The sequence below is a fragment of the Haliotis cracherodii genome, unplaced genomic scaffold (genome assembly GCF_022045235.1).
Source record: "Haliotis cracherodii isolate W230 unplaced genomic scaffold, xgHalCrac1.p SCAF_8, whole genome shotgun sequence".
Classification (NCBI taxonomy): Eukaryota; Metazoa; Mollusca; class Gastropoda; order Lepetellida; family Haliotidae; genus Haliotis; species Haliotis cracherodii.
In genome coordinates this window covers 27,044,868-27,064,881 of record NW_027266341.1, presented here as the reverse complement: position 1 = coordinate 27,064,881, position 20,014 = coordinate 27,044,868, and the positions used below count along the sequence as shown (strand labels likewise).

At 44.2% G+C, this 20,014-nt stretch overlaps 2 protein-coding genes across 2 annotated transcripts in view; one reads left to right on the top strand and one right to left on the bottom strand.

Annotated features, from left to right (window-relative positions):
- Positions 1 to 20,014, top strand: part of LOC139450766 (uncharacterized) — a 102,423-nt gene that overhangs the window by 32,008 nt on the left and 50,401 nt on the right. Inside the window, exon 3 of the mRNA XM_071232595.1 lies at positions 11,259 to 11,362. The gene's annotated coding sequence lies outside the window, so the exon portion shown is untranslated. The remainder of the gene's footprint in view (positions 1 to 11,258; positions 11,363 to 20,014) is intronic.
- Positions 12,401 to 19,352, bottom strand: LOC139450193 (uncharacterized transmembrane protein DDB_G0289901-like). The gene is made up of 4 exons (XM_071231870.1): positions 19,269 to 19,352; positions 13,822 to 14,361; positions 13,075 to 13,736; positions 12,401 to 12,989 (listed from the first exon to the last, which is right to left on the bottom strand). Exons 1-4 carry the CDS (start codon positions 19,350 to 19,352, stop codon positions 12,401 to 12,403), a joined length of 1,875 nt encoding a protein of 624 aa, XP_071087971.1.

Genomic DNA, 20,014 nt, shown 5'->3' with positions numbered 1-20,014 from the left:
CAGGTTATCATAGGTTTGATTGCCAAAATAGCCCAAATTATGATCCATGGTTTGTTAGCACCAAACAAATGTGTAAAGGTTTCACCAATGTGGTCATGTCTAACATCATTTGGGGTTTGCATCCAACAGTAAATTGACATACTGTGTTGTAATATGGTTTCATTCACCAGTATCTTCTTCCTTATAGATTTTGAAGCAGAGCTGATATTGCTGACTGGCTTTATTCACTCAATAGCCACTGGACCAACTCCCCGCCCTTCTGACTAGACCACCCTCCCCTCTGCACCATCCTTACCCTCCCTACCCTCCCCTTCCCACTAGACCCACCTCCCATCTAGACCCACCTCTTCACCCTCCCTACCCTCCCCACTAGACCCACCTCTCCACCCTCCCTACCATCCCCACTAGACCCACCTCTTCACCCTCCCCACCGAACCCACCTCCCAACACCTCTTCACCCTCCCCACCGAACCCACCTCCCAACATCCCTACTTTCCCCACCCTTCCTACCCTCCATATCCTCCACACTAGGCCCACCCTCCCCACTAGACCCACCATCCCTACCCTCCCCACTAGACCCACCATCCCTACCCTCCCCACTAGACCCACCATCCCTACCCTCCCCACTAGACCCACCATCCCTACCCTCCCCACTAGACCCACCTCCCTACCCTCCCCACTAGACCCATCTCCCAACATCCCTACTTTCCCCACCCTTCCTACCCTCCATATCCTCCACACTAGGCCCACCCTCCCCACCAGACCCACCATCCCTACCATCCCCACTAGACCCACCATCCCTACCCTCCCCACTAGACCCACCTCCCTACCCTCCCCACTAGACCCACCTCTCCACTAGACCCTCCTCCCCACTAGGCCCACCATCCCCACTAGATCAACCATCCCCACTAGACCCACCTCCCCACTAGACCCACCTTTTCACCATCCCCACTAGACCCACATCCCCACCTCCCCACTAGACCCACATCCCCACTAGACCAACCATCCCCACTAGACCCATCTCCCCACCATCCCCACTAGACCCACCTCCCCACTAGACCCACCTCTCCACCATCCCTACCCTCCCCACTAGACCCACATCCCCACTATGCCCACCATCCCCACTAGACCCACATCCCCACTATGCCCACCATCCCCACTAGACCAACCATCCCCACTAGACCCATCTCCCCACCATCCCCACTAGACCCACCTCCCCACTAGACCCACCTCCCAAACATCCCTACCAGGCCCACCTCCCCACCATCCCCACTAGACTCACCTCCCCACTAGACCCACCTCCCCTCTGGACCCACCTCCCAAACATCCCTACCATCCCTACCATCCCCACTAGGCCCACCATCCCCACTAGACCCACCTCCCCACCATCCCCACTAGACCCACCTCCCCACTAGACCCATTAGATTCACCTCCCCACTAGACCCACCTCCCCACTAGGCCCACCTCCCAACCATTCCTACTAGACCCACCTCCCCACTAGACCCACCTCCCAAACATCCCCACTAGACCCACCTCCCAAACATCCCCAGTAGACCCACTAGACCCACCTCCCAAACATCCCTACTAGACCCACTAGGCCCACCTCCCCACCATCGCCACTAGACCCACTAGGCCCACCTCCCCACCATCGCCACTAGACCCACTAGGCCCACCTCCCCACCATCCCCGCTAGACCCACCTCTAAAACATCCCTACCATCCCCACTAGACCCACCTCCCCACCATCCCCATTAGACTTTCTCTCTCTCTCTCCCCCCTCCCCCCCCCTCACACACACACACACACACACACCTCCAACTCCCCCACTACACCCACTTCCTTACCATCCCCACCCTCCCCAATACACCAACTCAAGGCCTCTACTCTCTCATGTTAGGATCCAATATTCCCAGTTTATTTAAATCTTAAGTGCCCTTAATACAGCCCATCCTGACCCTTAATTATTCTCCCAAGTGTGTCGTAAATATAAACATCTCCACCCAATATCAATTTAAACCGCTCAATTGAAAACGGTTCAGGCATAAAGCATTTCTGTAAGTCAGGTGTTTTTATTAATTTGTAAGTGTGCACCGAGGTAGATCGAGATAACAGGATCTAGGGAACTAATAATAGTGAAGGACTGTGTTGCCTCGTCCCTCGTGGATGAATGCGATGTACTTAACTGTATGGCTACACATGTCAGCCTTGGCAGTGTCACCTGGTATGATCACATTGAATTGTCACTTGCATCGAAAGCACTTTGGAAACAGTTGCCAGGGAAGGAAGGAGTTTATGACTGAAGAAAAGGGATTCAGAATCTGTTGCTTTGCAGATTTTGATTGATACTTCAGGGGTATGTACATATTGATGCAGGTTTCCTAATTGAAGTAAATTTTTATATTTTGACACTTTCCGTGATACTGTGTGTATTGAATGCTCTTGAAGTGTGTCTCCATCATACTTGGCTGCACTTGGATATCAGTTATGTCAGCTTTTCAAATAATTTTTTATTCCAATTCATCATATTTGTCAGGTCTGAAGAAGTTGCCTTCAGCAGTGTGTTTAAATAAATGAACAATGTAGAAGCTGTCCTGATTTGAGCCAAGAGCGTATTTCATATTTTTTCAAATTTGTCAGGTTACATTATACATTTTTCGCTTCAATGGAGATGTTTTTCAGTCTTGAGTAATTGTATATGTTAAATATTTAAACTTAAACTCAAATAAATCAAGGTTTTTATTCCATTTCTGAATTCCTGCTTTGAAAGCTTGTGATTACCTTGCAATATCTTGTCCTATGCAATAACAGGGCACAATGCACATGCATGATATAAACAGTTTATACCATGCCTGCAATGCTTGCAAGTGGTGATTAGCAGTGCGAGTACAACAGTGTTCCTAATAGAATGACACCTGTTGGGGAGCTGTCAGCCTTTATCTGAGGAAGAGAGAGTGAGTGTGTGTGTATTGACAAATCAGTCACCACACTTTAAACAATTTCTTGTTTTGCCTCCCATCTTCATTTTTTTAACTCTGGTGTTGATTTATATGCAGGGTTGTCACTCCTGAAGCTGTGTTTAGTTCTCTAGTTGTACAATGTTGAAAGCCCTGTCTAGGTGGCTGAATATGCAGGAATAAAGCTGGGATATACTCAGGACTTGACTCTCCCAGACTTGATATTCAGACTCATGTCTGCGCCAAACATTTGTTAAAATCCCCAAGTAAGATTTTGTTGTTGTGATTTTCCAAAGTGCCTTTATTTATTTCATAACCAATAAAAAGAGAAAAGAGCTACATATTTAAGTTAATGATAAATGAATACAATGCTATAAGACTCATTTTAAGAAAAGAGGGACTTTTTTAAATAAAGTAATTGAAAGTCCTAAGATAAACACTGTGATATTACAAGATTACTGTTCAAAGTGGGGTTATACCCAACTCACTGAGATAGGCACAGTATTATAACAGGATTACTGTCCAAAGTGGGGTTATATCCAACTCACTCACTAAGATAGGCACGGTGATAAAACAGGATTACTGTCCAAAGTGGGGTTATACCCAACTCACTAAGATACACACCGTGATATAACAGGATTACTATTCAAAGTGGGATTATACCCAACTCACTCACTCACTCATTAAGATAAACACAGTGATATAAAAGTGGGGTTATACCCAACTCACTTTCTATATTTGTTTCAATAGAAGGCTTCTACAGTGTGGATATGGTGACAAGTCAGTCACTTTGTGCCCTTCCATTGTGTAAACATGTTCCTGTTCTCATAGCATGCCTGTTGTACAAAACCTGTTATCCTTCAGTTGGCCTCAGTAACTGAAGAGCTGCTCTCATTGAACCTTATCCCCACGATAGGGTCACTACTGGTCATTGTGGCAAATTCTTAGTGCTTGAATGCCCTCTGTTCTGCTCCGATGGAGAGAGTTTATTTTCAACTAAACTCTCATTCTTGACGTTTCTGATGGTATTGTCAGGGTTCGCTGACTGTCACGTTTGGTAGCAAACAGTCATGGTGCCACAGACAAATCGCTGGCTCATTTAAAAGTTTCCAAATATAATTTCGAAATATTCTGTCAGTTTCTGTCCTTTCATTCTTTTCTCAAACAGCACTCTGTGTTTCAAAAAACTACCTTGTTCTACTTGTCTGAGCTTGTAGTGTGGCATTATTTATGTACTTACGTTAAGTTGTAAATATTCATGGTATTGTCCTACACTTTTGTCAGAAATATTTCACTTGTGCCAGTCAGTACTGAATGTGACCGATTACTATTGCCACAGCAACTTCTCCAAGCAATCAGACCCGTGAAGATCCGGGGTAGAATAGGTCTTAAGCAACCCATGCTTGTCATAAGAGGCGACTAACGGGATCTGGTGGTCAGGCTAGCTGACTTGGTTGATTCATGTCATCGTCTCCGAATTGAATGGATCGATGCTCATGATGTCAATCACTGGATTGTCTGGCCCATACTCGCTTTACAGACTGCCGTCATATGGCTGGAATATTGCTAAATGGTAGCGTTAAACAGCAAACATTTTCAGCTTTTCTCCTACAAACATTAAGCACACATTTCCATAAGTTATTGGCCTCTGTTTTATGTTGACTAATCAATTTCGATATCAATAGCTCAGTAATATGTTTAAATTTAGTTGAAAATATCTTGGTCAAGTGACTCGTTTTCATGCTTTTTATTCAGTTAATTTTGTTTGTGAAATTATGAGATTTTACTCACAATTTGGTTTGTGTTTGCTGAAAGGCGAGCACCACCAGACTTCTCACAAACACATGCAAAAAAGTGAGGTTTATATGTTCAAATTAAAAGAGGGAGATATCATCTTGGTTACTGATGCGTCAAATTTGTCAACAAAACATTTTGAAAACTTGGCAAAGGCTTTGAATGCTATAATCCTCACCAAACAACTTTGAGCAACAGTTGTATTCCTTTAGCATTATTCCTAAGCTGAGAGCTGCCTAATGTGTTACGCGGCTGACACTTGTTGAACCTGTGCAGTTTCCCATGGCTGCCATCAGACTGTGAGGATCTCACAAGGTGCTTGATATACTCACTTGGGGAAAGTGGAGCCCCACCCTTCTTTGTTTTCATGCTCTCCTCAACATTTCATAGGGATATTATACTTGGCCAGATTTGGGATATATCTGACTGGATGTTTCGAGATGTTGGTGTACGAATAGGATACGATTTTGTCTGACCACCTGGACACTCAGGATATCCCAAATAACCTGTGAAGATCTGGGTTAGAATAGGTCTTCAGTAATCCATGCTTGCCGTAAGTGGCCACTATGCTTGTTACATAAGGCATCTAACGAGATAGGGTGGTCAGGCTTGCTGACTTCGTTGATGCATGTCATCGTATCCCAATGGCGTGGATCGATGCTCTGGACCAGACCATCAAGTGATTCCCAGACTCGATTATTTACTGACCACCGTTTGTTAAATCGTGTTATTCTGAACTTTTTAAACGCCAACTATATTACAGATCTGGAGCTGCGTGGATGTATAGGCCTGGTTATGAGCTGTGACAAAGATGTTTCATGCATATATTTTGGCATTTAACATCGTGTTCGAGCCAAAAAATCGAGGTGACGAAAGCCGATATGTCAGTTGACTTACATTACACGCGATCGGGCAAAAAAATTGAAATAATAACTTAGCTGTAAGTTCGACAACTTTTAGATATAATTTTGCTGAATTAAAAAATGATGAATTGAAATGCAATACGTATTTCAGACATTGTGAAATGTGATAGATTTAATAAATAAATGATATGACGGGTAGGTTCATAATATTATATACTATTTTGAAGTGACTATGGCTTGGCCGGTCAACTGGCCTACGGTGTCTGGGGACTCTAGGCTTCTTGGCCAGTGTACTGGCCTACGGTGTTGAAAGAGTTAAATCACAAAGAAAGAATCCCTGTCAAGTGTTAAGTAGTATGTTTCATGAACTTCCATGTGTCTTTTGAAAATAGTTATTATGACTGACACATACTAAAATGTAGATACAGAACATTTCCTCAAGGTGGTTTGCCTGGGGCACACCAGAAACCCTTGGTTTGCCCTGATTATGTTTCCGGGTTTGTCAGCACCATACCCATGCTTTTGAGTTTCACCAAAGTGGTAAACGTCCGAGACCTGCATCACTTTGGACTTTCCTCCCCCATAATCTCGGACAATGTGATATGGGTTAAACCCAACTCACTCACTAACACTAGGCAGGTGCAGTAAATGAGTGCTATCATACGATGTGGAAAAGCATATGAGTCCTGACTAATAACAAACAGTTATAAGGAAATCAATTAGGTTTCTGTTATTAAATTTCGAGTATGTCCATTGAAGAACAAAACTAACATGCTTCGTGAAACAATCAATACAGGTTGCAATTTTGACAAAAGGTTGTTTTATTTGAAAATATGTAGTAAGTTGTGCTTTACCTTTTGCCACCCGTATACCTGACACATCGTGTGAGGAAAATTTATTCAACTTGCCTATTTCAAGACAATTATATCACCCTCTGAGCTCATCCATCATTCTGAAATCACTTGTAACAATGACTTGATTCATCATTTCTACCTCAGATTGCATTCATTGAAAACTGGAGACGTCACGGTGTGGTAGTACGAGTTGTGGTTACAGGTTTGGGTGTACGAGAGGCCCAGTGAGTTGGGTTTTGTTCGTCCTTCGGCAATATTCTGACAATATCATGGTTAGGATCATTGTTTGTGTGGAATGATGAGTCCTTGCTTGTACCATTACCACACCATTAGTACAGGAATGGAGGATGTGTACAACCCCCAAGGTAAGTTGGGGGGTTGATAGTACAAGGGAGAAGAACTCTCTACCCCTCCACCGTCTAGTTCAGTTCAGGATAGCATTTTCTCAACCCTATTCTCTTTCTCTCTCTCTTTCTCTAACAGTGGCGTCCGCGGCCTAGTTCAGTTAGGGTAAACAGTTCTCCCTGTCCCCTCTCTCTCTCCCTCTCCCTTCTCTCCCTCTTCTCTCCCTTCTCTCCCTCTCCCTTCTCTCCCTCTCTTCTCTCCCTCTCCCTCTCTTCTCTCCCTCTCCCTTCTCTCCCTCTCTTCTCTCCCTCTCCCTTCTCTCCCTCTCCCTTCTCTCCCTCTCCCTTCTCTCCCTCTCCCTTCTCTTCTCTCCCTCTCCCTCTCTCCTCTCTTCTCTCCCTCCCCTCTCTTCTCTCCCTTCTCTCTCCCTCTCTCTTCTCTCCCTCTGTCTCTCTCCCTTCTCTCTCCCTCTCTTCTCTCCCTCTCCCTTCTCTCCCTCTCCCTTCTCTCCCTCTCTTCTCTCCCTCTCCCTTCTCCCTCTCCCTTCTCTCCCTCTCCCTTCTCTCCCTCTCCCTTCTCTTCTCTCCCTCTCCCTCTCTCCTCTCTTCTCTCCCTCCCCTCTCTCCTCTCTTCTCTCCCTTCTCTCTCCCTCTCTCTTCTCTCCCTCTCTCTCTCCCTTCTCTCTCCCTCTCTTCTCTCCCTCTGTCTCTCTCTCTCCCTTCTCTCTCTCCTCTCTCCTTTCTCTCCCTCTCCTTTTCTTCTCTCTCCCCTCTCTTCTCTCCCTCTGTCTCTCTCCCCCTTCTCTCCCTCTCCCTTCTCTCCCTCTCCCTTCTCTCCTTCTCTCTTCTCTCCCTCTCCTTTCTCTCCCTCTCCCTTCTCTCCCTCTCTTCTCTCCCTCTCCCTTCTCCCTCTCCCTTCTCTCCCTCTCCCTTCTCTCCCTCTTCTCTCTTCTCTCCCTCTCCCTTCTCTCCCTCTCCCTCTCTTCTCTCCCTCTCCCTTCTCTCTTCTCTCCCTCTCCCTTCTCTCCCTCTCTTCTCTTCTCTCCCTCTCCCACTCCCTTCTCTCCCTCTCCCTTCTCTCCCTCTCCCTCTCCCTCTCTCCTCTCTTCTCTCCCTCCCCTCTCTCCTCTCTTCTCTCCCTTCTCTCTTCTCTCCCTCTCTCTCTCCCTTCTCTCTCCCTCTCTTCTCTCCCTCTCTGTCTCTCTCTCTCCCTTCTCTCTCTCCTCTCTCCTTTCTCTCCCTCTCCCTTTTCTTCTCTCTCCCCTCTCTTCTCTCCCTCTGTCTCTCTCCCTCTTCTCTCCCTCTCCCTTCTCTCCCTCTCCCTTCTCTCATTCTCTCTTCTCTCCCTCTCCTTTCTCTCCCTCTCCCTTCTCTCCCTCTCCCTTCTCTCCCTCTTCTCTCTTCTCTCCCTCTCCCTTCTCTCCCTCTCCCTCTCTTCTCTCCCTCTCCCTTCTCTCTTCTCTTCCTCTCCCTTCTCTCCCTCTCTTCTCTCTTCTCTCCCTCTCCCACTCCCTTCTCTCCCTCTCCTATCTTCTCTCCCTCCCCTCTCTTCTCTCCCTCTCCCTTCTCTCCCTCTCTTCTCTCCCTTCTCTCCCTCTCTTCTCTCTTCTCTCCCTCTCCCTTCTCTCCCTCTCTTCTCTTCTCTCCCTCTCCCTTCTCTCCCTCTCCCTCTCTTCTCTCCCTCTCCCTTCTCTCTTCTCTTCCTCTCCCTTCTCTCCCTCTCTTCTCTCTTCTCTCCCTCTCCCACTCCCTTCTCTCCCTCTCCTATCTTCTCTCCCTCCCCTCTCTTCTCTCCCTTTCTTCTCTCCCTCTGTCTCTCTCACTTCTCTCTCCCTCTCTTCTCTCCCTCTGTCTCTCTCTCTCTCTCTTCTCTCTCTCCTCTCTCCCTTCTCTCCCTCCCCCTTCTCTCCTCTCCCTTTTCTTCTCTCTCCCCTCTCTCCCTCCCTTCTCTCTCCCTCTCTCTTCTCTCCCTCTGTCTTCTCTCCCTCTGTCTCTCTCCCTTCTCTCTCCTCTCCCTTCTCTCCATCGCTCTCTCTTCTCTCCCACTCTCTCTCCCTCTCCCTCTCCCTCTCTCTCTCTCTCTCTCTCTCTCCTTAAGTTGGTGAGTACTACAGGGTATAGGTAGTCGTGGCATAAAAAGGCATATTTGCGTTACGACACATTCAGGTTGACAATTAACAATGAAATCTGAAGTTAGTGATTTGGAAATTTCATTTTGAGACTGTTAGTCATGTCACATGAAAATGTATAACCCAAACTACAACTTGTTTATAACACTACTATACCATGAAACTGTGGAGGATGTGCCCCGTGGTTAAGAAGCGACACACAGTTGGCCAGACCACAGCATATTTAATGGCCATTCTCCCTAAGGGGGAGGGGAGGGGTTGGGGCTTTTCACATGTTGATTTATGTTCAGAGGGGGGTCAGAATTTGCCCATCAAAATGCACAACATACCCAATATTCAATAAAGAGAAGGCATTTTTGTTTTGGAAATAGTTAAATATACCACTCAAAAGAAGTTATTATGAGTATAGTTATGTCATACCATGCCATAGTATATTTTCGTATTGCTACAATTAGTCTGTCATGTCATGGTATTTTGTCATATGATTGCAGTTAATCTGTCATGCAAAAATAATTGGTTCTTTAACTTCTTTTGAGAAGTCTTTTAACATTGGATGGACAGACAGACAAGTCAATAAAAGGACTAGGCCCACAATACCCTCATTACACAGTCATTTTAAGGGGCACATTATTTTTCATCAATTAATTTCTGAGAACAGAATAAAAATTTACTTATCGAAGAAATAGTTTTTTCATCATAGCTTTGAAAAAGATTTACTAAAAACATGGGATGACAAGGAATATATGTTTCCAAAAGTTTACCAATAATTTTTTCTCATAGCACGGTATAGATCACAGCTGAAAAACATGTGGTTCTCATCTTTGATAACATTAACACCATTGTTTTTGCAATGAGGTTGCGTTCAGTTTTGTATATATCAGCCAGTTTCTAAAGCAATTTTAAACTTGGAGAGAGTTAATGGAAGATTATAACGTATTCAACATTTAACATAGCCCATAAAAAAGTTATTTTTAATTTTCAAGAAGGGATTTCTTTTAACACTTACATCAGCGATCGACACTGAATCATTTGGAGGCTGCAGTCATAAAGCTAGAATATTGTTGACAGTGGCATAATAAACCGTTAACTAACATCACTGCATTCATCTCAAGTCATTTGTGAGTGAAGTTGGCTACATGCTTGCCATCCACTCATATAATGTCTGGCTACGACCCTAACTTGTCACTTGTGTGGCAGGCTACTGTGTATCGTGGTATCATGAGAGTCTAGATTCAAATGCGGAGTGAAAGATTTATTCATGAATTGAATTTCAAGTGGTTAGATAAACTTTCCCATGTTAACTTCTCAGGAACAGCTTCCAATACTGTTATGGCTTATAGGAGCTGTTTCAGATTTAAGTAGAATGTCTATTTTATCGGAATTACTTTTATGTACTGATTATCAATAAACAACAATGGCTCACGATTTAAAGTCTCTATATTTGATATATTATTAGATGGAACATGTTATTACAGATGTAAATATGCAAGGGTGGGGTGCAGGTGGGGTAGTTTTTCCACAGGTGTTTGAATGATGAAGAGATTTACTTTCTCATCTGTTACTAGGTCACAGTCATTAGGGGCAAGTTGTTTTAGGTCCTGCAAGTTGCTGTGCAGAGTTGCATCCCTTGGGCGTACCAGAAACCTATGATTGTGGGTTCATATCCTGGTTTTCCAAATAGTTTCTAGGTTATCGGTAGGGTGTATTCCATTTTCATAGTGTCACTTATTGTGATCTCCATTCAATGTGAAGACCCGTGTAGAATAGGTCTTCAGCAACCCATGCTTGCTGTCAATGGCGACTCTGTTTTTCGTAAAAGGCAACTAATGGGATCGGATGGTCAGGCTCTTTGACTTGGTTGATGCATGTCATCGTATCCCAATTGCGTGGATTGATGCTCATGATGTGAATCACTGGATTGTCTGGTCCAGTAGATTATTTACAGACCGCTGTCATATAGAGTGCTGCGTTAAACAACAAACAAACAAGAAGAAAGCAAGGCATCAACACTGTGCCAAAATGCAACTCTCTCTGTCTGCTGCGTTCTCATTGTGTCCCATACAGAATGTGTCATCACATATTTGGTCAAATACACTTGATATCTTTCATAAATAGAGCAAAAAAAACACCATGAAATAAAATGCACCTTGAAGTATCAGGCAAAGCATGTATTTCACATTCACTTACCTGAACAAGACCTAATGTATTTTTCCACAAACCCATTTCAAATAGAGCATGGTGCTTTGAACTGTGCAATAAAGTGTCTTGGTTTGAAAAAGTAAATTGTGCCAAGTTAATAACACTGTTGAACTATGTTGCAGGTATTGCTGGCCAGCCACACAGACAGACTCTATAATGCCCATATACAACACTTGTCAGAAAACCAGGGACCAGTGGAAGTCTTCATAGAGGAACTTGGAGAAAAGTAAGTTGTTAGGAAAGTAGTGGCAATACATGTGATATTTGTTCAAAATGTCCCCTTTTGCTGATTTCAGAGTAGAATTAGCTCCCAAGGATATAACTAGATGTCCAAAAATGTAATTGGATGTCCACAATTGGAATGGTCAAATTATCATTGGTTTGTGAAATTTGTCTTTGTATGCCAAGTATGGTGATTGGATGGATAAATTGTGATAGGATGGCAAGTATGGTGATTGGATGATTAAATTGTGACTGGATGACCATATTGCATGCAAGTCACTATATAAGTGCAATAATCTTGGACCCAACGTTAAAAACCCCATTTCAACTCACCTTTTCATATTAATAAATTGTCTGCTTGGGATTCCAGGATCAAATAAACCCCAAGGTATGAATGCATGTTGCACAAGGTGACTAAATTGGTTGGCGAGGTCAGTGACTATTCTGATTGTGTGCATACCCCAACACTGAGGAATGTGGCTCATAATAGCAATCTAGTTTTTGGGTCCAGACCCGATTATTTTACAGGTCACCGCCATCATATAACTTGTGAAATTGTGGAGTGAAGCATGGGATTAAACAGCAAACAAAATAAGTCTTCTGCAATATATTGTGTTGGTGAGAGGCAAAATGGGGATGAAATCAATGATTGCTATACCTTATTTCTAAAACAACCCCCATTTTAATCCCTTTAAGGAATAAATTCACAACAGGTATTTAATATTGAAAGAAATATTTCTTATAGCAATCCGACAAGCTAAGTTCTAATACTAAGTGGATGCTTTTCCATGAACTAGTTTATGTAGATATATGTCTACTTCTGGAGCTCAGTGGTCTTGATTAAATATGTACAATAGTTATTGCTTTCTTAAATTTAGGGGCGGTCGGGTAGCCCAGTGGTTAAAGCGTTTGCTCGTCACGCCGAAGACCCGGGTTCGATTCCCGACACGGGTACAATGTGTCTGGTGTCCCCCGCCGTGATATTGCTGGAATATTGCTAAAAGCGGCGTAAAACCATTCTCACTCACTCACTCACTTAAATTTAAGTTTTGACACTGCTCCTGTTTGTGCCCCGAGACACTGCTCCTGTTTGTGCCCGGAGACACTGCTCCCGTTTGTGCCCCTGCTCCTGTTTGTGCCCCGAGGCACTGCTCCCGTTTGTGCCCCAAGAGACTGCTCCCGTTTGTTCCTGAGACGCTGCTCCCGTTTGTGCCCCGAGAGACTGCTCCCGTTTGTGCCCCGAGACACTGCTCCTGTTTGTGCCCGAGACACTGCTCCCGTTTGTGCCCCCGAGACACTGCTCCCGTTTGTGCCCCCGAGACACTGCTCCCGTTTGTGCCCCGAGACACTGCTCCTGTTTGTGCCCCTGCTCCTGTTTGTGCCCAGAAACACTGCTCCTGTTTGTGCCACGAGACACTGCTCCTGTTTGTGCCCGAGACGCTGCTCCTGTTTGTGCCCCTGCTCCTGTTTGTGCCGCGAGACACTGCTCCTGTTTGTGCCACGAGACACTGCTCCCGTTTGTGCCCGAGACGCTGCTCCTATTTGTGCCCCGAGACACTGCTCCTGTTTGTGCAACGAGACACTGCTCCTGTTTGTGCCCCTGCTCCTGTTTGTGCCACGAGACGCTGCTCCTGTTTGTGCAACGAGACACTGCACCCGTTTGTGCTCCAAGAGACTGCTCCCATTTGTGCCCCAAGACGCTGCTCCTGTTTGTGCCCCAAGAGACTGCTCCCGTTTGTGCCCCGAGACACTGCTCCCGTTTGTGCCCCAAGAGACTGCTCCTGTTTGTGCCACGAGACGCTGCTCCTGTTTGTGCAACGAGACGCTGCTCCCGTTTGTGCCCCGAGAGACTGCTCCTGTTTGTGCCCCGAGACACTGCTCCTGTTTGTGCCCGAGACACTGCTCCTGTTTGTGCCCCCGAGAGACTGCTCCCGTTTGTGCCCCCGAGACACTGCTCCCGTTTGTGCCCCCGAGACACTGCTCCCGTTTGTGCCCCGAGACACTGCTCCCGTTTGTGCCCCGAGACACTGCTCCCGTTTGTGCCCCGAGACACTGCTCCTGTTTGTGCCCCTGCTCCTGTTTGTGCCTGGAGACACTGCTCCTGTTTGTGCCCCTGCTCCTGTTTGTGCCACGAGACACTGCTCCTGTTTGTGCCCGAGACGCTGCTCCTGTTTGTGCCCCTGCTCCTGTTTGTGCCGCGAGACACTGCTCCTGTTTGTGCCACGAGACACTGCTCCCGTTTGTGCCCGAGACGCTGCTCCTATTTGTGCCCCGAGACACTGCTCCTGTTTGTGCAACGAGACACTGCTCCTGTTTGTGCCCCTGCTCCTGTTTGTGCCACGAGACGCTGCTCCTGTTTGTGCCCCGAGACACTGCTCCTGTTTGTGCAACGAGACAGTGCTCCCGTTTGTGCCCCAAGAGACTGCTCCCGTTTGTGCCCCGAGACACTGCTCCCGTTTGTGCCCCGAGACACTGCTCCCGTTTGTGCCCCGAGACACTGCTCCCGTTTGTGCCCCGAGACACTGCTCCCGTTTGTGCCACGAGACACTGCTCCCGTTTGTGCCACGAGACACTGCTCCTCCCGTTTGTGCCCCAAGAGACTGCTCCAGTTTGTGCCTGAGACGCTGCTCCCGTTTGTGCCCCGAGACACTGCTCCCGTTTGTGCCCCGAGACACTGCTCCCGTTTGTGCCCCGAGACACTGCTCCCGTTTGTGCCCCAAGAGACTGCTCCAGTTTGTGCCCCGAGACACTGCTCCCGTTTGTGCCCCGAGACACTGCTCCCGTTTGTGCCCCGAGACACTGCTCCCGTTTGTGCCCCGAGACACTGCTCCCGTTTGTGCCCCGAGACACTGCTCCCGTTTGTGCCACGAGACACTGCTCCCATTTGTGCAACGAGACACTGCTCCCGTTTGTGCCCCAAGAGACTGCTCCAGTTTGTGCCTGAGACGCTGCTCCCGTTTGTGCCCCGAGACACTGCTCCCGTTTGTGCCTGAGACACTGCTCCTATTTGTGCAACGAGACACTGCTCCCGTTTGTGCCACGAGACACTGCTCCTATTTGTGCAACGAGACACTGCTCCTGTTTGTGCCCCCAGACACTGCTCCTGTTTGTGCCTCGAGACACTGCTCCCATTTGTGCCACGAGACACTGCTCCCATTTGTGCCCCGAGACACTGCTCCCGTTTGTGCCCCGAGACACTGCTCCCGTTTGTGCCCCGAGACACTGCTCCCGTTTGTGCCACGAGACACTGCTCCCGTTTGTGCCCGAGACACTGCTCCCGTTTGTGCCCCCGAGAGACTGCTCCCGTTTGTGCCTCGATACACTGTTTCCCTTGATGCTCAGGCTATTATAGGTTGTCACATTTCTTCTCGACTTTTTCAAAGTAAACACTTTTGGTTACTGTTAAAACATGATATACAGTATAATAAGCAGTATTCATAGCATTGATAACAAAATGGTTTGGTTTGCACATTCCACTTCAACATTCTACTTCAAACTTCAATGTTTTGTCATAGTCTCTATAGACATGAGTAAATGATAAAAATGTGTTTGAAACAAGACTGACAAAATGTCATCTTTTTTCTGTAACTTGTACATCATCAGGAAAGGCAAATAGTGTTCAGAGGTTGAAAGGAAGGTGGGGCCAGTTTCTAGTGTATTGATTATGAAATGTGTACATCTACATACAGCTTTCTGTACTTCATAAGTAGCAAACCCTCCATTGAACATAGACATTCCCTTGTACAGATACGTCTGAAAGGCAGGGTTCTGATCAAACATTAATTGGATTGAAAAAGTCCCTTTTTGGCTTTAGATGAAAATCAACGTTTGAGAAAAATATTATTCATGTTATACAGTGCATTAGAAGTATTCAGGATCTGAAGCCCAATACAAACTTGCCAACCCCTGAAGTCCTGGGTAAGAATATGTCTTCAGCAACCCATGCATGCCACAAGAGGCGACTATGCTTGTCGTAAGAGGCGACTATGCTTGTCGTAAGAGGCGACTATGCTTGTCGTAAGAGGCGACTTACGGGATTGGGGCTTGTCAGGCTCCCTGACTAATGGTTGATGTATGTCATCGTATCCCAATTGCATGGATCAAAGTTTAGGCTGTCGATCACCGGAATGTCTGGTCCAGATTTGATTATTTACAGACCGCCAACATATATCTGGAATATTGCTGAGTGTGACGTTAAACAACAAACAGAATCAACTTATCTTCCAATATTGAAGATGATTACAATAGGGCTTCTAGCCTTTTGTCTCAGAGCCCTAATAATAATAATAATAATAATAATAATGATAATAATAATAATCCACTTGTATGTGCATAACTTCAATATGCATTGTAAATGTTTGAAGCGCTGCATGATTATTACCTCAGTCAATGTATCAGTGATCACCCTTATGGTACTCAAAGGAAAAGGTACTCCGTCCGTCCGTCCATCTGTCCTGTCTGTCTATCTGTCTGTCCGTCCCACAGAGGGTATTAAACTTATCCTACAGTTTCCAGAGAATATCCCTGACACTCCACACACAAGATGTCGACATGTTGTTGATATGCATATCGCAGTCCCGTTTCATTGCGACTATTTTTGACAGAGTTACTGCCCCTGTTTTACGGAGCTTCATTTGCCTAATTGTGAGAGAGGTACTAAGCTTGTGAAATCAACTCCTCCTCCAGCTTTTAGAGAATATCGCTGACACTCTACACACAAGATGTCGACATGTTGATGATACTCATATCACAGTCCCGTTTCATTTTGACAAATTTTGACAGAGTAACTGCCCCTGTTTTACGGAGCTTCATGAAATCTACTCCTCCTCCAGTTTTTTGCACAATTTGTTTCAAATGCAGTGCCATCTACTGTTGTTATTTCATAAAATCCAAAGAATATATAAACTCGTTAAAAAATTTCATGTGGGGAATGTTGTGCTCTCAGAGCACTCTTGCGTTCATTATTTTGGCTTCTGAAAAAAGTTTAAGAGAATCTTATTAATTTGTTTTAATTTCATGGTTCTAGGTATTAGGACATGTATGTCATATTGAAACTTGAATCATTTGTGAAATTGTTAATTATGGTTAATATGTTGACCATGTTTCTAATGCAAGGGAGTTAATTGACTTAAACAAAGATGGACTTTTGTGGCTTGATTGTAGTGTGCCAGTTGCAGTTAGATATGTCCTTTCTATGTCCATCCTACTGACCAATCAGATTCCATCTCATGTCGTTTAAAAATGGTTATTGATATTGCCTTGCCTGGCACTCCGCATTAAGGGGATAGAACAAGGACTGGTCAGCTTGGGGTCTGAATGTTGTGTCTGAGTGGGGTATTAAAGTTAAACTGGTAAACATGGTATTTCCTTGATCTAGCACTATAAAACCAGCATTCATCTGGACTAGTACAAGCAGCCATACACACATGTACCCATGTATGCATATCATATACCAATAGCGTTGATCGATGCTTATGTTGTCAATCACTGGATTGTCTGGTCCAGATTCAATTATATATAGGAATATCATATAGCTGGAATATTGTGGCTTAAAACACAAACAAGACACAATTTTGTATGAAAAAGAACTTATAAGTACTCTTCCCATTGCTGAGCAACCATAAATCCTCCAGTATAAAAGAAAGTCATAACCAAATAACTTACCAAAACATCTTAATTCTGGAAACTCATAGCCATATCATCACTGCAAAATTGCTTCATAACCATAAAAGCTTTTATGTTTTCTCACTCATTTGTACATCGCCCAGCACGACCTGCCTTTGTGCCTTAGTTACACTACATTGTGATGGGTGATACAACTCGACTCCCACTCTGCTGGAAGTGTGAGCAATCATGTGTGATAATAATTACTGGTATATGAAACCATTTCTTTTGCCTTGCTATTCTGCTCCGCTGGTTTTTAGCTATTATATGTACACATAAGTTCTTACAATTAACTGTTTTCCTAGTGGATTGTAGATGTGACCTATCACTAAGATTGCCCTCTATGGCTTATAAACGGAATGTGAAATTGTTTTGTGAAAAGATTCCTGGTTGATTAGATGTTTACAAATGAAATTTCCATGTATGCATGATGCTGACTGATGAAAGTTTAGTGGAAATTTATTCATGGACACTCGTTCAGTGCTGGGAGGTTTCAAGTGGTTGAACAGCCAGATATGTGATTGTCGGTAGTTTGTTGCGAAGTAGAAAGTCTTTGTGATAGAACAGACATGGGTGTGGTGGGGATGAGAATCGAGGCCCTCTGACCCATATATCTAGCAACCATGGATGATATTATATCATGACTAGGCCGGGTTGGATGAGTTGGTACAGTTGAGTTGGAGAGATTGACAGTTGCAACTTCTACATATGACTCGGGAAATTGACAGGAAGGAGAAGTGAGTGGTTTCTTTTGTCTTGCGTGTCTTAACGTTTCACGTATTTTGATAAATGCCTTGTCAGTTTTATGTATTTTGTCTCCGCTTATTTATTATATTTTTTATGTGTGGAATGTTTAATTGAATTATTTTTTATTGCCTTTTATCAGAACTTTTTATGTGTGATAAATTGCTTTTCACTTTTTGGACGTAAGATATTGTTTCTATGCCATTGGTGTAGAATGTTTAATCAATATCTTTATATTTGTCTTACACTTTTATGCATTTTGAGAAATCTATTTTAAGTTTTGATATTAGTCATGGACAATTCATCTATGTGCCTCAGGGGTAGTGAAAAGAGTGTCAAATATACATAAGTATTAATCTATTGTGTACAGGATGATATCCCATGTGAAATATGATTGCAGGGTGAGGCTTCTTTTAAACCGTACGTGTGAAACTGCTGGTCTCCAGATATTCCTAACAATAACATAAGAGTGTTATGTTCCCTTATGTGAACGTTTGCTGTCATGTGTTGTCATGTGCAAGTGCACTTAGAGGCGTCCTTGGAGTAGCAAAGGAGGTGTTTGGTCTTTGTAAATATTACATTGTCAGGACGGATCATTGGAGGTGTAAGTCGGCATTGAGTTGATGCTTGAGGGGGTCGTAGCAGGTGGAATTAAGAAGTGCCTGAACAAAACCCTCTTTATCAGCTTTTATTGGCTTCCATCGCCAATTGATGTACTGTCGTCAACATGGGTATGTGGGTTCTTATGTGTCCCTTGTGGTAGAAGCAAGATGGAACATGGTAGAATTACAACTGGATCAGTATTGACCAACCCCTATAATATAATATAATATCATATCATATCATATCATATCATATCATATCATATCATATCATATCATATCATATCATATCATATCATATCATATCATATGATATAAAAGCACAAAAGTTAGATTTGGTGTTCATCATGACAAAGGCCTGGGTTCGATTCCCTACATGGGTAGAATTATTTTTTAACGGTAATATTGCTAAAAGTGGTGCAAAACTGTTTTTTGCTTTATTTCATCATTGCTCTAAGAATATGGGTACAATGTGTGAAGCCTATTTCTGGTGTCCCCCTTTGTGATATTGCTGGAATATTGCTAAAAGCAGTGTAAAATCATACTCACACACTCTAAGAACAGATGATTTTTCCCACTAATCAATATGTAGTTTATAAATATGGATAACTTGTTTTACAAGAACCTGCATGTATAATAGATATAATACAGCCCTGTCTACTCAAATTCAATCTTTTATTTGAATTAATTATTCTGGCAGGTTTATTATAAATGTTTTGATGTTTTTCTCTTGCCCCAATTATGACTTTATGTAACACAATACCTGTGATTTCAAGTGTTAAATGCTGATGGCTTAATTTCTTCCAACAAGCTGACATGTCATGTGATGCAACGCCTTTCAAGGTGAGCCCAACTCACTCACTCACTCACTAATGCATGTGGTCTCCCCCTCAGTCTGACATGCTTGTGTCCGCTAGCAGTCAGTTTCCCAAGTAACTGTGCTTCGTCCTCCCCTTGTATGCAGTAGGTGTACTGATGGGTCATGGTAATTGTATCCTTCCTTGCCTCTCTTCAAACCCACATGTCTGGCAGGATTATATTAATCATTATAGCGATTTGTCAGCCACCACCTCTTACTGTAGCCTACACGATGGTTCATCCCTGAAAGCAGACTAGTTTCGAAGAGATTTTAAAAGGTTAATTTAGCCTTCCTTGCCTCTCTTCAAACCCACATGTCTGGCAGGATTATTTTGATCATTATGGCTATTTGTAAACCATCACCTCTTGCTGTAGCTTACAAGATGGTTCCTTCCCGAGAACAGACCAGTTTCGAGGAGAATTTGAAAACATTAAATGCCTCTAGTTTCACCTTTTAACCTTGTGGGCATACCATGTTAAAACTGGTCCCTAACAACCTTTGTTGGTCTTACAAAGCGACTTATTGGATCAGGAGAGGGTCAGTGATTTGGTTGTCTGATCATTGCTCATAATATCAATCACTGGTTTCTCTTCCACCGGTCAATCACTAATAGGAAGTAATAATAGTACCCTGGGAACAGTTTGTCCAATCACCTAAGACCATACAATTTCCATGCAGAGTTGCCTCCCTTTGGCATGCCAGGAACCAAAAATTGTGGATTTAAGTCTTTGTTTACTGAATCAACCTGATCGCTTCCTGTGGAATTAAACAACATTTGCTCACTCAA